This window comes from Lactuca sativa, chromosome 5, assembly GCF_002870075.4.
Source record: "Lactuca sativa cultivar Salinas chromosome 5, Lsat_Salinas_v11, whole genome shotgun sequence".
In the NCBI taxonomy this organism is placed as follows: Eukaryota; Viridiplantae; Streptophyta; class Magnoliopsida; order Asterales; family Asteraceae; genus Lactuca; species Lactuca sativa.
The window spans coordinates 92,621,112-92,639,633 of record NC_056627.2 but is presented as its reverse complement, the minus strand read 5'-3'; the positions used below and the strand labels follow the sequence as shown (position 1 = coordinate 92,639,633).

Sequence of the window (18,522 nt, the reverse complement as noted above, 5' to 3'; positions counted from 1 at the left end):
AAGGGAAAGCATCTCAAAGTGAAGTTAGGTACCGGTCAACAAAAAAGCAAGAAAATCTTGGAGTATGTTCACTATGATCTGTGGGGTCCTACACCAGTGAAGTCTTAAGGAGGATGCTCATACTTTGTGATGTTCATTGATGATTATTCAAGGTAGGTTTGGTTGTACTTTTTGAAGACCAAAGATGAGGTGTTTGAGAAGTTCAAGGAGTGGAAGACCATGGTTGAGAAATGTCACACCCCCGAACCAGACGGCGGAAACATCCGAGGGTTATTGTGACTCAATTGAATACCATCACAATGAATATACATTAATCATAACATCATTCGTCACCATGCATTGAAATATTACAACCATCAGTGTTTACATTCAGTACATTGTTTTTACACATTACAATTCCAAAACATAAACTGTTCGATTTTAATTAAACAAAACATCATGATATCACTGGGTACATTTTCTTCGATTTACCTGTTACCTGAGAATACAAGTATTTTGGAAAAACGTCAACATATGAAATGTTGGTGAGTTCATAAGTAATGTTTGAAAAGTAATGATGTGTATCATTTTGAAAACCACCAGAAAATCCGATATTTTCTGAAAAGATTATTGTAAGTAAGAAAAAGTGTGAAGATCCGTAAGTATGCTTGTTAATTTCTATAAGTGTGAATAATTGTTAGACTTGGTATGCATCACATAGGTGTAAGTGCTGAGATCCCTAGGAAAACCCGATGTTTTCCTAATACTTTAAATTACGCGTTTTATATATTGTTATGTCGTTGCGACGTTTGTATTCAATAATTCCAGGTGACATTGGATTAATTATGGATTGTGAGTTGTTATAATCACGCATTAATGAAAATGACTAGCTTACAACTATAGAAACGATCCCTTAGGCGTCGTCCGTACTACTCACTTAATCCAACCACCCTGACTTCTCATAGCCCCACAACCTAGGAGAAAAGAGGGTGCGAAGCCCCCATTATTTCCATGAGTCGTTCAAGGCTATCGTGAATGCGAAAGGCCCTTGGCCCGACTCGCATTTGACTTCACTAGCAGTACCAAAGGACCCTTGGGGCCCAACAGCACAAAAGCTATTGAAAGTCCTTTTACACGGAATAAGGTCGTATAAGACCCAACAACATGTAAGCGCATTTCCTTCGGGCCTAAAGATCATGTCATTGGGCTAGCTAGGCCCAACAAGCACGATTTGAAACTTTCGGGCCCAAAGATAGTGTATTGACTTCTTGTGAATTCCCACGTGTGTATTGACTTCCCGTAAATTTCCGCGTGTGTATTGAAGTATCATTGTTTATTGATTTTCTTTTGATTCGTTATTGATTCGAGACCGAATCAATTCGTTTGATAACGATTTTGATGTTGAAGGTGTATTACGTTTCGCCGGTAGTCGTGGTACTCGTATTTTAACTTAAAGGATTTATTGTTTTAAACATTAAAATTTTTCTTTTTGAAGCCCCTTCTTGGATAATTTACACTTTTAACCCTTTATATAAAAGAATTTCCATTTTAGTCATTAAACCATTTTTCTTGACACTTTAGTATCAAAACTTGTTGAAAAGATATTTTTCAGCCCAAATTTACTTGATAAACAGTTTTAGTCCCTCAAAATGAAATTTTCTCGGTTGAAACCTCCATTTTTGCAATTTTTACAATTTTGACCCAAAATGGAAAATTTTTGCATCTTTAGTCCCTTTTAAATTTGAAAAGCATTTTTAACCCTTGAAATGGACTTGGTACACTAGTAGTCCCCTGTTTTACATAAATGTGCAATTTCAGCCCCTCCAAATTAAAAATCTCGCAATTTCGGACATTATTTGGCCAAAAAGTCCATTTTCGGCCCATTATGTTTAAAAATTCATATTTTAACCCTTCAAAAGTGTAAATTTTCAGAAAATACATTTTAGAAACTGTTTTGACTCATCTCAACCTTCAGAATTTATATTTTGTCGTTTTGGGCCCTTTAGTTTTGTATTTTTAGCATTTTGAGCCCAAAAATGGGTTTTACGCCGAAAGATGTTCATATTAGCCAACTTGGTTATTTTTCTATAGTTGATTTGTGTGAAATAATATAAGTTATACTTATTTCATTCAACATATTGTAGATCTCGGTTTCTAAGTTCTTTTTGACTAGTACCAACACCACAATCACATAAGAACATATATATATATATATATATATATATATATATATATATATATATATATATATATATATATATATATATATATATATATATATATATAAGCATAGAAATCACACAAAGCATACATATACTCATAGATCTACACATTTGCTTGTATTCTCCCCCACCAAACTTATAAAAACCGAAAAATAGGGGGTATGAAGCTCACCTTTGGGTGTGGTTTCGGCTTTTGGAAGAAAGTGAGAAGAAAATTTGGCCTTAGTACCTCTCCTTGGAAGATCTCGAACTTAGAGGGTTTCTAGGAGAGTGATCAAGATTTTTACGTGGATTAGAAGGAGATTTTGATAAAACAAAGTACCTAGATCATAGATCCAAACTTGATCTTACCTTAGGTGAAGAATTTGTGGAGATATCTTCTTGAAAGCTCCTTAGGTCTCGAAATTATGGAGGAGAAATGAGAGAGTTTCTTGAGAGAAAAATGAGTGAAATGTGTGTGTGTGTGTGTGCTTGAAATCGGTCGAGAGCAAGAGAGAGAGGAAGAAGAAAAGAAGTGCTTGCATGGGAAGATGAGATTGCATGGATGTTTGAAGTGCAAAAGCTTAGATATCCTCCATATAAAAATAAGGTGGCAAGTAAAGTCAACCCTCTCCTCTTGGGTTTGTAGTTTGAGCCGAGAGATAGGGAAGAGAGATGGAAATTTGGGCCTTTTATGTTTAAGTCCATAATATGGAGTCCAAGTTAATGGTTTTCGCCCCATTGGCCCTTTTAGAGTAATTCACGACCCAAATAAATATAAATATGATTCTTATGGCCCATTAGGGCTAATTAGGTTAGTTATGGCCCAATGAGGTCCATTAAGGTGTCTTATTTCATTCTAGGCCCAATATAGCCCAAAATGTTAAAATGAATGAGAGTGGGTCCAATTACAGCCCATTTGAGAGTTCTAAGCCCAAGGTAGCCAAATTGGAAGGTTATTGGTCCTTTGGGCCCAATAAAGAAGTCCTAGTCCAAAAATGGACTTAAATAAGAACTTCTAGGGTTTCTAATTGTTTAACGACTATTTGTATTGTTTGCATGGGGTGTTTGATTGAAATTTTGTTGTTATAGAGTATACTTCATACATGTTCTCATGTCTTTGATTCACAATTTGACTTAGTTGTTGTAGTTTACAAGGCTCAAAAATTTCTAGTTATGACAAGAAAAGGGCTAGAAAATACGTCAAGACTCTGAGGAAGGACAATGTGTTAGAGTTCTGCAATTCTCCATTTGATAATTTCTACAAGTAAGAAAGTATATTGAGGCACCGCACTATATGGCACACACCACATCAAAATACAGCGGCAAAACGGATGAACCAAACTCTCATGCAGCATGCAAGGTGCATGCAAATATTTGTTAACTTATCCAAGCAATTTTGGGTAGAAGCAGTTAACACTGCTTGCTATCTGGTGAACAGATCACCGTCTACGACAATATACTTGAAGACTTCTCAAGAGGTATGGTCCAATAAATCGTCTGACTATTCTGGTTTACATATATTTATATGCCCCACATATGCTCATGTGAATGATGGTAAACTTGATCCAATAGAAATGAAGTGCATATTTCTAGAATACGCGACATGAGTAAAAGGTTATGGATTGTGGTGTATAAAAGAAGGAAAAACTCATAAATTTATCATGAGTAGAAATGTAACCTTGGATGAATCTACCGTAGGTAACCAGGGAGGAGGTGATACAAGTCAATCAGGGAACAAAGATCAGGTGCTAGCCAGAAGGTTGAGTTTGCAACTCAAACTCTAGATAGAGTTGTGATAAGTGACAAAGAGCAAGGCAGCAGTGAATAGCCTGGACAAGATGAAACCCAAGATAAACCCATGGGATTTTCGTCCAGTGATGTTAATGTCGGGAAGGATGATTGGTCTGAATCTATAGCAAAGAAAAGATCAAAGAGGGTCATTTGAAAACCATATAGATATGTGGGATGTGTGAATTTAGGTAAACTTGACTCCATTTCTTTTGCTTTAGCAACTGGAGAAGACATTGAAATTGAGGAGCCTCAATCATATAAAGAGGTTGTGGCGAGTAAAAAAGCAAATGACTGGTTGATGGCCATGAATGAATAAATGCAATCTTTAGAGAAGAATGAAACATGGGATCGTATTCCATTACCAAAGCGAAAAAAATCCAGTGGGATGCAAATAGATCTTTAAGAAGAAGGAATGGATACCAGGGTTTGAACCAGCTAGGTTTAAGGCATGGTTGGTGACGAAATGGTTTTCTCAGAAATAAGGAATTGATTATCACGAGGTGTTCTCACCGTTTGTGAAGCATTAGACAATTCGGGTTCTTTTGGCCATGGTGAGTGCATTTGATATGGAGCTTGAACAACTTGATGTGAAACTACATTTCTTCATGGGAACTTAGAAGAGAAGATTTATATGTCCTAGCCAGAAGGGTTCCTTGATTCTAATAAGGATCATGTATGTTTGCTAAAGAAATCCATATGCAGTTTGAAGTAGTCTCCACGAAAATGGTAGAAGAGATTTGATTCATTCATGATCTTGTATGGCTACACTAGGAACCATTTCGACAATTATGTCTACTCTAAGAAATAATCACCAGATTCCTACATATATTTGTTGCTATATGTTGATGATATGCTCATCTCAGCCAAGGACATGGCTGGAATAAGTGACTTGAAGGCAACCCTGAAGAATGAGTTTGAGATTGGGGTTCATGGAGCATGTGACAAAGAAATGAATCTTTTGAGAAAGGAATGGATCACTAGACAAAGGAACGAATCAAGTGACAAAGGAAAGGATTTTCCAAAAGGTGGTTTGGAGCAACATGGAGTGGCTTGGAGCACTTAGACCAACTTGGAGCAACATATTGCGCCATGATGACTGTTTTTGCACCATCCCTTGGGATGTTGCGCCGTATGGAGGCTTCTTACACCATCCAGGAAGATGTTGGGCCAAAAGGAAAGGAGTTATGCCAAAGGAATGGATGTTGAGCCACACACAAGAGATGTTATGCCACAAGGAAGCCAAGAAGGAGATGCTATGCCACATTTATGAGATGTTGCACCATGAGGGTATGAAGTTGCTCCAAAAGAAGGATGTTGTGCCATCTTGAGGAGAAGTTACGCCATCCTTATGAGATGTTGCGCCATGGAGAAAATGTTGTGCCATCATGGACCATCTGGGTACATGATGTGTCATCTTGATTCCTTTATTGTGTTGTGTTGATCCACGTTTTCCTAGAAGATGATCGTCCTCAAGAAATACATCATGTTATGCCACCATGATGGATGGTGGACCATTAGTGTTCATGATGTACCACGTGTTCATCATGATGCTCCACTATGGTCAAGGTGGTCCATCATATGTGTTGTTGATGCTCATGGGTTGTATGACTTGGAAGAATGTTCCAGAAGATGTTGCATGGCAGATTGGTTGACACCTTTGATGGGCCTATGGGTCATTACGCTTGGGCCATTAAGGTTTTAGGTCTGATCCCTCAAGTATAAATAGGAATGCATGTTAGGTCATTTTGTATCTTGAATTCTAAAGTGTTAGGCGAATCTCTATGAAAATTGTACTTGTAACCTCTGTTTGAGAGTTTTGAAATAAAGAATACTCCCCTCCTACCCGTGGACGTAGGTCACCTTGACTAAACCACATAAATATTGTGTATAATGTGCTTATAGTTTTGCTAGTTGTCCACTTTACTTCCTAACAATAATAGAGAAACTATCTTACTTGTTACTAAAAGGACTTGAGAGTACCTACGTCATTGTTGAGATGTATAGTGGCCCTGGTGTCCGTGTACCAATCATTTTTTTCCCAAATCTTGAATTGTCATAATGTTATATGCTTGAGGTAATGTGGATAGTTGATCGAGAGCAGGCGGGTGTTGAAAAATTGCCATCCATTGGGCTGGTACATGGGTTGTTTGACAGTAGGCTGAGTTGAGATCATCAACTCTTGCTAGTAGGCTGGAGCAACAGTAGCCCAAGTAGAAGGAAGACGGCGAGACTGTGGGCCTAATGGAGGCTGCCATTGTGCTGATGCAGGAGGTAGTGGAAGGAGTCGGCGTTGAGGAGGGTAGGGTATGGGGCAAGCATAGAATCCTCCCCAAGCAGTCGATTGTTATTGTTGATGAGTGTCACCATCGTTAAAGAACCGAGCACCGCTTCCGCTGCCATTCTGACCGCCGGAGCAGCCACCTCTTCGGCCACATTGGTTAAGACCACCACCTTTTCCTCTGTTATGATTTCCATAATTAGAGTTGGACACCCGATTTTGATGTTTTGTGTTAAGGATCGTTGGAGAAAAAGGTGTATCAAGATGTGGTATTTGAACAATGCGTTTTTGCTCTTTAATCATGGACCATTCCTTGAGGGTGAACATGGACCTCATCTCCAAGAATTTTGGAAACAGTTTTTATTGGCGAATGGTTATGACAATGTGAGCAAACTTTGGAGACAAACCATTGAGAGCATAGATTACAAGATTCCATTCCGCAAATGGAGAACCAATATTTGTAAGGAAATCGGATATGGATTTGATCCTGGTACAATATTCCATAACGGACGAGTCTCCAAAGTCGAGAGAATGTAACCAATCATCAAGTTTCATGGCTTTGCTTTCTTTGTTTTCATGAAAGAGATCTTCAATAGGTTTCCAAACATCGGCAATAGTCGGGTCATTTGTAATAATAATTGAAGAATGGATTTGGTGAGAGACTCGTATATCCGTTGTTTGACAATATTATCAACCGTTTCCCAGTTCGGACTTTGAGTACATTTTGATGAAGGTGTGGTCAGTATATTGTGTTTTGAAAAGTTCCTTCAAAGCATCATATAGTTCAAACGATCAAGGTCTAGTCAAAGTGGAACATAAAACTTGATGTTAGTGATAATGTAAATTTTTTCGGTGGGATCGTAGGAAGGAGTGGAAGTACTTGAGTACGGCTTGATGATGATGAAGATGAACAACGGGCAAAAGAAGCAGAAGATGGAGGAGAAAGACACACGGTATGGACTAGCAGGATGCAGGATCGGCATACTAGGATTTTACCGGAAAGAAGCTTGATACCATGTTATTACACGTAATTTCCATAGTCGGCATAATGCCAATTGCATTACAATAAATACACCGACTTCAATATGGGCTGTGAATATGTATATGGACTAAATACAAGAGAGTCTAACCAACTAAAATGGGCTATACAAATAAATACGACATAAATAAATATACACACTAAGAGGAAGAACTCGAAATCAGACTCTCTTTCCTCCTGTTTACAAATCTCATTTCATTGCATGCTAGTGATAATCTTAGCTATTAAACACAAAAATCCCCCCATTTTTGTTGCTTTCATTTGTTTTCCAAAGACAAAAGTTCTTTACCCAAAGAGGCACTAATTAAACCATTCATCTGTATTCATGTGGATTCCAGTATAAAATCAATATTGCAATTTATAGATACAAGTTATAACAATCGGTTTTTCATTTTAAAATTAAGTTAAACTAATCTGAATTTCTGTTTTCGGCTTAGTTTAGTCACTTTTGCATGTGATTCGTTTTGACTTTGAAATGGAAAGTTTTCCTAAATGACCTGTATAACATTAACACCAGTTACCGTATTGGTCAGCATAATAAGTTGATTAATGAGGAAACTTCCAAAAATAGAAAAAATAAGGCCTACAATTTTTATCAACTAAACACCACCGCCTCATTTTGCTAAACAAACTACCTAATTATTACTTTTGACCATCTTTATTATATATATATATATATATATATATATATATATATATATATATATATATATATATATATATATATATATATATATATATATATATATATATATATATATATATATATATATATATATATATATATATAAAAAGAAAAAAAGACAATTTCAATAATTAATTAATGATTAACAAACATCATTACTAATTAAATATTTTTTTACTTTTAATTATTAAATATTAAATAACACATATTTCTTTATAAAAAAATAGTATATATTTAAACTGTTATTTAAAAATTATTTGTAAACTATTTTTAAAAATTAACATTTTAAAAAACTCATTTCATTTAATCATTTAAAACCCATTTAGTTTCTTTTAGAACCAAAAAACTTTATAGACCTTCCACAAGAGCTATTGCAAAACTAATATGCAATGCCACATCACAAAAATCAAATGCTATGTGTACTTTGCAAGACTTACAAATATTTAATAGTACCAATATTTTAATAAAATAAAATTAAAAAAAAAAAAAAAAAAAAAAAAAAAAAAAAAAAAAAAAACTTTATTTCCTATTAATTTTTTTCCAAAAATTGATTTTTTTTTTTCCAATTAACTTTCCTTTCAAAAAACTGATAAAGTGATACTGAGTTTATATTTATTTGCAAGATGATACCCCTTACACCGATGGGATGCTCTTACATTCAGTTGGCCTCGATCTCATCTAACAAATCACTACCATTCATTTGTATAGATTTATAGTTTCTATTGCAACTTATATTAAAAAGTTATAATTTTCTATCATTAGATCAATACTAACAAAAAATAAACAAGTAAATAAGTGATAATGGATAATGTGGAGGGAAAGTGGGCGTAAAGAAAAAAGATGCCTAAGAATAATATATATATATATATATATATATATATATATATATATATATATATATATATATATATATATATATATATATATATATATATATATATATATATATATATATATATATAATAATTTTTATTGAGAAAAAAACGTACAAAAAATTGATTTAAGAAAAAAAAATTACCATTTAATTTATATTGAACGTGTTAAAAAATAAGATAATAATAAAAAAAAACTAATATTATTAAAATAAATAATATTTAAATAATAATAGTAATAAAATAGTATTAAAAAAGAAAACCAAAAATAATTATTGATTATTTTTGAAGAAGTTTTTTCCACGGAAACAAATATAACATTAATACCCAAAAAAGTAAATAAATAAATAAAGAAGTTGGCTTTTGACTAGAAGTATGCATGGGATGTCTATATTGCTTGCACCCTACTTCTAATTATTCTTAATTACCTGATTGATCCCTTAACTTCTATGGTCATATTTCCTTCATTTCATAAACAGTCACACGTGTACCTACCTATTAACCTATCCATATATATCACGTGAATGTTATATAGATGTAGTGTGTATGTATATGTATTATTTATTATGTATATCAGTATATGTATATGTATATATGTACATATACGTATACTAATCATGCTATATATATATATATAGTCCTCAGCTGTCCTCCAAGAAGAACAACAAGCTTTTGAAGTCTTATAGAAGGACAAAAAAAAGGAAAAACAGAAAAAGAGAAAAGTGTGTTTTGCTTCATTTTCTTCAAGAAAATGGAAACCCAAAACGAAATTATGCTTGTAGAAACGGAAACATGTTCAGATGAGAAGAGGGTTTGTTCTTCAGGGAAAAAGAGAGCTCCAATATTGTTTGGTTGGCCATGGCAGAATCTGTCAAATTTCAAGGTATATATAGTTTGTGATTTTTCTTTTTTTGATTCTTGAAAATATTTATGTGATTTGACATTAGATTTTGCATATTTTTTTTGTGTTTAATATAACTTTAAATTCTTGTTTGGAACAGTATTTGTTGTTTGGGCCACTTCTTGCTGAGTTAATCTATTCAAGAATCTATGAAAAGAAGCACAGTGAGTATAGTTGGTGTTTGCATATTCTAATATTGTCTTCACTACGAGGACTTGTGCACCAGCTATGGAGTTCCTATAACAACATGCATTATCTTAATCGAAATCATCGGTTATCTGAAAAAGCCATTGGTTTTGATCAAATTGACAAAGAATGGCATTGGTAATATATGTATCATTGACCTATAATATCTGATTATGTTATTGGTGTTTGAATTGACTTTTGAAAGTGATTATGATGTTTCGATAACGACCCAATATCTACTGATTTATGGATAATTAGTTTTGGATAATCTGTTTATAAAATTACTTGTATATCGGTAGTGTTTTTTACTATGCTATAGGTAAAAAATGAAGTTCGTTCCATTGAAATAACAAAAAAGTTATTTGTCACGTCCATGATTTTTGTTGAAATCGATTGTTTTCCATTTTATTAATTTTTTAGTTTATTTTATTAATTTAGATAACGTAATGACATAAAAAAATTGCAATAAAACCAATATTTAATTTATATGTGACGTAATTTTTAATTACACAAATCTTTTTTATAGTTATAATTATAATTTTAATTAATTACAAAATATATTTTTCAAACCACTCAACAGTCAACACCATAAAAAATGATATCACTATATGTCTATATATCTTGTAACATGATTATGATTAAAAGTACGTTCAAACACCCGTTTATATGATTATCTTAATTTACAAGGTTTTGATGAAACTCATTCATCTTTTTCTCGTTGACTAACAGGGATAATTTCATCATACTTGAAGCATCTGTAGCCTCAATAATCTTATTGATCAATCCATCAGTGACCAATCTGCCTGTATGGAAAACCAGTGGGATTATTTCTTGTGTAATTTTCCATATTGGCCTCTCAGAACCTCTATATTATTGGCTTCATAGATTATTACATTCCGAATATTTCTTCGAACGATATCATTGGTTACACCACAGTTCTACAGTGAACAATCCATTTACAGGTAAAAAATAATGAAACCGACCCCACAAAATTCATTTATTTATAAAACATCACCCTCTAGCTATTTGATCTTTCTTTTTTTTACCATTTTTGGTGCAGCCGGTCATGCGACATTTTTGGAGCATTTATTACTTTGTGTAATTATGGGAATTCCAATTCTTGGGAGTACTTTGATAGGACACGGTTCGATCATTATGTTCTATGGCTATGTTTTGGTGTTTGATTTCCTAAGATGTATGGGGCATAGTAACATTGAAGTTGTTCCTCATCACATCTTCGATACCATGCCTATGGTCAAATACCTTATTTATACACCAACGTAAGTTTCGTAATATAATGTTAGATTTTGAACTCTGGAATCAGCAAAGTCTTAAGAACTTAAGCATGATTATGGTTTATTTGTATTTATGGCCGTATTTAGGTACCATTTTCTACATCACAGAGACATGAAGACGAATTTTTGCCTTTTTATGCCTCTTTTTGATGTTTTTGGAAAGACAATGTACGAAATTTCATGGGATCTTCATAGAGAAATAAGTTCAAATGAAGGTAAATAGTACATACCGTTCTTTTAATCCTTTTAAAGAGTTGTTGTGACTTGACAAGAATAGAAGATGTGATGGGTAACTTTTTAACACTTGTTCAAATCCTAACATTAAATAAACCCCTATATATGCCCTAGGAGGTTGTAGTGACTCAGAGGCAAATAATATTTTAACACCAGGGATTAGTCGGCAAGTGAAACATGGCTCCAAAACCCTTGTTAAGATTTCACATCTAATTAGTCTATATGTTTCATAAAAAAGGGAGCCACAACTTGATTAGTCACAAAAATGATTAGTCACAAAACTTTTTCCAATCCAACAATGCCACTCGACCCTAAAGTCACCGTCTAAAAGAAATGATTGTCAAAAACGTCGAAAAAACTAAAAAAATACAAACAAACAAATATATATATATATATATATATATATATATATATATATATATATATATATATATATATATATATATATATATATATATATATATATATATAAAAGTAGTTCATTCAAAAACATAAATAATTTAGAAAAATATAAAACCAGATTTTATTTTATTAAAATCAAATACATATACACATCAGAAATTAAATTCATTAGAAATAAATTAAAAATAATATGTTTACATGAGAAGGTGTTATTGTAATACAGATTTAAATATGGTTTTGACAACTTTTTTTTACGTCCTTAACCACTTTTAAATTAAAGTTTTCATAATAAAAAAGTCAAAAAAAACATGTTTTGATAATATAAAACAATTTGTCATTTATCATCGATTATGTAGTTCAAAATTTTGATGAAATCTTGTCCAAAATATAAAGTTGAGGAGAGGCAAATTCATAGGTTTTCCTTGTTTATATATATATATATATATATATATATATATATATATATATATATATATATATATATATATATATATATATATATATATATATATATATATATAGAGAGAGAGAGAGAGAGAGAGAGAGAGAAAGAAAAAAAAACATGATCGGATGATGACTCTTTTTAAAGTGAGGACTCGTAAGAAACCTTAAAAAATTTTAAAAAAAAAACTAAAAAAAATACAAATCATAAAATCGAACAAAATACTACATCGGAAAGAAAAAAAATTTTGGATCATTAAAATTGAAGCATAGATCATTTTTAAGATCCATGATTCAACTTTTATAATTCATAATTCAATTTTAATGATGCAAATATTTTTCTATTTTTTTTCTCCCAGATATAATACTATGGTCGATTTTATTATTTATATTTTTTGTAGATTTTTTTTAAATTTTTTTAAGGTTTCCTCACCGGAACCAGACCATATATATATATATATATATATATATATATATATATATATATATATATATATATATATATATATATATATATATATATATATATATATATATATATATATATGATGCAAATATTTTTCTATTTTTTTTCTCCCGGATATAATACTATGGTCGATTTTATTATATATATTTTTTGTAGATTTTTTTTAAATTTTTTTAAGGTTTTCTCACCGGAACCAGACCATATATATATATATATATATATATATATATATATATATATATATATATATATATATATATATATATATATATATATATATATATATATATATATATATATAGGGTAATGTTTAATAGAGAACCAAAATTAATCAAGGAACCAATCTTTTTTTCAATTTTTAAAACTTATTTTTTTATAAAAAAATAAAAAAAATAAAAACTTAAAATACAGAAATTTATAACTTTTTATCTTTTTTTTCCAATAATATCAAATTCAATAAAAAAAAATTATTTTTTTTTGTCAAATTCACAATGTGAATCTAGATTCACAAGGTGAATCCGAAAAATATATTTAATATTCACAATGCTATGTTATAAATTTTGAAATTTTTAGTTTTTTTTTATAAAGAATAAGCTCTACAACTTGGAAAAAAAATTGGTTTCTTGGAGAACCAATAATTATGGTTCTCTATTGAACTTTCCCATATATATATATATATATATATATATATATATATATATATATATATATATATATATATATATATATATATATATATATATATATATATATATATATATATATATATATATATTTCCAAAAAAAAAAAAATTTCATGATTTTGTACATGCTAATGGTCTAGACGATGTATCTAGATGCTTACGGAGATGTTTAGAAATATAATTTATGGTAAATTTTTTATTTTGACGTAAATATTAGTTTTTAAAAAAAAATTTGTTATGTCAACATAATAACAAATTTTAATTTGATAAATACAAAAACAATTAAATCCTTTTTTTTTCTTTTTTGGAAATAATATTACTGTTTTTTTTCATATCTTCATTTTGTAAAAATAAAAGAACCTTTGTTTTAATTTAAGAAGTTTTTTATGATTGGACCTTATAAGAAATAATCATAAATCCATTTTTTATCTCGTGTTAATTGATTAAATAGTTATTATGTGTTACTGTCGAAAAAATATAATATTTTTTATTTTGTACTTTTTGTACTTTGAATAAATTTCCGTTTGATTTCATATAATGTGTATGGATAACTATTGTGTGGAAGTGTGGATAATATTATTTTATGAAAATTATTAAGAGAATATGTTGTTTACTAATGTAAATACGTTCAATATCACAAAATTATTGTTATTTAATGGATTCTCACCAATTATAATTCATTTTTGTTCTCATTCATCGTTTTTATTTATTTTAATTCTTATATAATACGACTCAATAAACATCCTGACAGAATGAGAATAATTAAAAAAATTGTATAATAATCTTATAGACGATTTATAAGATTTAACGTATTCATATTATCAAACAACATATTTTCTTTGTAATTCTCGTAGAATAGCATTATCCAAACGTCTACATAATAGATGTCAATCCACAGTTGAATCTCTCTCTCTCTCTCTTTCTCTCTCTCTCTCTCTCTCTCTCTCTCTCTCTCTCTATATATATATATATATATATATATATATATATATATATATATATATATATATATATATATATATATATATATATATATATATATAATAAAATAAAATTACCCTCCTATTCGTTGTCATTAACCCCCAAAAAAAGCATTTTTTCCTGACTCATGGGTCATGGCATAAATGAGCCACGTCACCAATTACTTAAAAATCTTGAAAATTTATCATTTTTCTTCAACAATCAAACTGTAGCCCTACCCCAAACACTTGACATTCCATCTGATTAGCTGGTTGAATGTCTATCTTGGATAGTGCTCTCAAATACAGGGTCGGGTCAAGATCCATTCGGACCACTATAAAAGAATTCATTAATTAATTCCCTAGCTGAAACATGTTTCTCTTGCTCTTGTAGGAACGAAAGCAAAAGCACCAGAATTTGTGTTTCTTGCACATATGGTTGATATCATGTCAATAATTCATGCTCCATTTTTTTTGAGATCGTGCAGCTCTTTACCATTTGCCAGAAATATTATCTTCTTTCTAAATTGGCCGTTAGCTTTCTTGGTGATGCTGATGATGTGGGCTAAATCTAAAACTTTCTTGTTCACTTTCTGGTATCTTAGAGGACGATTGTTTCATTATTGGGTCGTGCCACGATTTGGGTTCATGGTACTATGCATCTTCTTTTCAAAGAGTATAAACTAAAACCGGATGAGAATCCTCCATCAAATTTTCAAATTTTTTAGTGGTTAACATTTTAATACAAAATTAAAGTTATTTTATTTAAAAAAAATCCTGAAAACCGACAAATATTACATTACTGACTTTTTTCTATTGGTACAGATAACAAATTAATTTATAATTATTTTATAAACTAAATCAAAATATTCAGACTTTTCTACAAACAAAAACCTAATTATTATTATTATTATTATTATTGTTATTATTATTATTATTATTATATATATATATAATATATATATATAATATATATATATATATATATATATATATATATATAAAATACCGTCAAAGTTCTTTTACATTTAAATGAACTTATATGCATTATATTATATATATATATATATATATATATATATATATATATATATATATATATATAAAAGTGTTTAAATAAAGAAAAAAAACTTTAAAAATGTTTTTAAGGTATATATATATATATATATATATATATATATATATATATATATATATATATATATATATATATATATATATATATTAATGTCTTCAATGTAAAAAAATAGCTATCTCTAAATATTTGTTTTATATTTTTGTGATATTTCTCAAAGGATCCTTATATATATATATATATATATATTATATAATATATATAATATATAAATATATATATATATATATATATATACTATATATATATATATATATCTATATATATAATATATGTGTGTGTGTGTGTGTGTGTTTGTGGGTGTGTGTGTTTTGTTATATAGTGGTTTTTTATTGCAGTATTTTATATCGTCTGCAAAAGATGGCATAAATAGCCAAATCGAAGAAGCTATACTGAAGGCCGATAGAATTGGTGTCAAGGTCCTTAGCCTTGCTGCCTTGACAAGGTGAGTTGAATGTCTGTTTCTTATAATAGCACTAGAATTAAGGAAGCATGTTCGATACTTTCTATCAAACTATAAGAACAATACACGTTTTGAGAGGAATTTAAAAATATATTAGTGGTGGTGTAACGACCCAAAATTTTTTTTTTTTTTTTTTTTTTTTGATATTACTTTAGAAAAGCATTAATAAATAAAACATTGTTTTGTTCACACCATAACACATTGCAACCATGTTCTCAAAGCCAAACCGTATATCCCATCAAAATATCAGAGTACAATCCCAGTGAATCTCATAAATGCGGAAACCGAAGAGTATGTGTATGACGTGCCGCTACCCCGCGTCGGCTCCTTCCCCTTCGATGCAGAGGTACCTGAAAACAAAACTGAAAACGTAAGCACAAAGCTTAGTGAGTTCCCCCAACGTACCGCATACCATACAAATCACATAACATACATACTGCCAGGCTATTCTGGGGTGCCTGACTACCCGGTACGGCCATTCTGGGGTGCCGTCTTACCCGTGTCAAGCCATTCTGGGGCGCTGACCTACCCATACGGCCATTCTGGGGTGCCGTCTTACCCGTGTCAAGCCATTCTGGGGTGCTGACTACCCATCGGTCCTAACAACCGATCCTCGGGGACTATTTCACCCCTACTACTACGATCACATATAACATAACACGCCATCATGCAAACATATCATCACATATTGTCAGACGTATCTGGGGTGTCTGACTACCCTTCGGTCCTAACAACCGAACTCGACTACTATCACTTACAACATATCATGCTAGCATATAACATATCAGGTAGTAGCAAACCTAGATGATATCACAAAGACAATCATCTATCATACGTCTCCTACTGGTGGGCCGGCATTGTGGCCTTAGACCCACCACTACTGGAAGGTAACTCACCTCGAAGTAGCTGCTGAACTGATCGGGAATCAACTGACTGCTGCTGCTCCGGGAGTCCTCCGGCTGCAATTTCCACGACATACTCAATCAAACACTGCTAACTGTCCTTTAGGTAAAATGACCATTTTACCCCTGGATTAACTCTAAGCCAAAGCTGGAGTCAACTTTCAGTTGACCCGACTCGCCGAGTGGATCTCCACTCGCCGAGTCCCTAGTAAACCAATGTCCTGGGTCCCTGGTTCTACTCGTCGAGTCGGGCTATGACTCGACGAGTTCACCTTCTAACTGCCATTCAACACCTTCATCCTACTCGCCGAGTTGTATGAACAACTCGTCGAGTTCATCTTCATCCGATGAACACTTTATGCTAAGACTCGCCGAGTCGTATGAACAACTCGCCGAGTCTATTCTTGAGCTATGAAGATTGCCTTGGACTCGCCGAGTCAGGGCATTGACTCGCCGAGTCCTAACATGGGTGAGTCCAGCTCCCAACTCACCGAGTCACCCCCTGTGACTCAAGGCTCAACTCGACATACGAAGAAGGGACCAATTCGGTGACTCGCGACCAGACTCGCCGAGTCACCTATGCGACTCGCCGAGTCGTCGCCATGCACTCCTTAAATATACCGATTTGCTCGGTTCCAGACCATGCCATTCATAGATCTGGACTTCTAGGACACGAATCACACGTAAAGTTTCCAACTTTACGTGTGGATATTCACCAATATGGATTATAAGGCTCAAAATGTCTCAAAATGGTAGATCTAGGGCTAACAAGCCTCATGAGGCCAAAAAGCTAACAGATCTGAGCTCCTGGAGCTCAATCTTACATAGATCCAAAGGCCAAACGCCTTATTACAACATATAATGATCATGCAAACTTGGGGAATTGACCAAGAAGGACCCAAATGAAGTTTTAAGCATAGAATCAAGGGGAAAACGGGTTATACCTCAAAGGAAAAGTTGAAATGACACAAGGATGGCTGATCTCCTTCTCCTCTTCTTGATCTACTCCTCTTACTCTTCAAAACCTTCAAGAACACACCAAGAATACCTCAAACTCTCAAGGAAACAAGGGGAAAACGATGTAGGGGGAGTTCTGGGGGTGAATGGGGACGAGTTGGGGCGGAATGAGAGTTTAAATAGGGTGCAAACCCTTGAAACTTAGGGTTTCATCCCGCAGCGGTGACTCGCCGAGTCCAGGATATGGACTCGTCGAGTCGCCTACTTAAAACGCGTCCTGAGTCTCGTCCCTACTCGGCGAGTCGGACCCTATGACTCGCCGAGTCTAAGGCTAAATTAGGGCAATGCTCAAATAAAATTCACATACCGGAAACCAGGTGCTACAAATCTCCCCCACTTATTTTAGACTTCGTCCTCGAAGTCTGCCGCCTGATCCTGAAACAGCTCGGGGTAGTGCTCCATCATCTCGTCTACCGGCTCCCAAGTCCACTCTGAACCCTTGCGGTGCTGCCATTGCACCTTCACTAGCTCCACCCTCTTGTTCCTTAAATCCTTCGACTTCCTGTCGAGGATTGCGACTGGGCGCTCGATGTAGTTCAGGCTGTCATCAACCTGAATATCCTCCAAAGGTACTACTGCAGAATCGTCCA

The 18,522-nt window shown here is 32.5% G+C and overlaps 1 protein-coding gene across 1 annotated transcript; it reads left to right on the top strand.

Moving 5' to 3' along the window:
* Positions 1–9,524: 9,524 nt before the first annotated feature.
* Positions 9,525–15,999, top strand: LOC111894516 (very-long-chain aldehyde decarbonylase CER3). The gene is made up of 7 exons (XM_052771644.1): positions 9,525–9,731; positions 9,850–10,073; positions 10,665–10,897; positions 10,996–11,215; positions 11,318–11,445; positions 14,810–15,066; positions 15,889–15,999. Exons 1-7 carry the CDS (start codon positions 9,600–9,602, stop codon positions 15,997–15,999), a joined length of 1,305 nt encoding a protein of 434 aa, XP_052627604.1. The 5' UTR covers positions 9,525–9,599.
* The last annotated feature ends 2,523 nt before the right edge of the window (positions 16,000–18,522 follow it).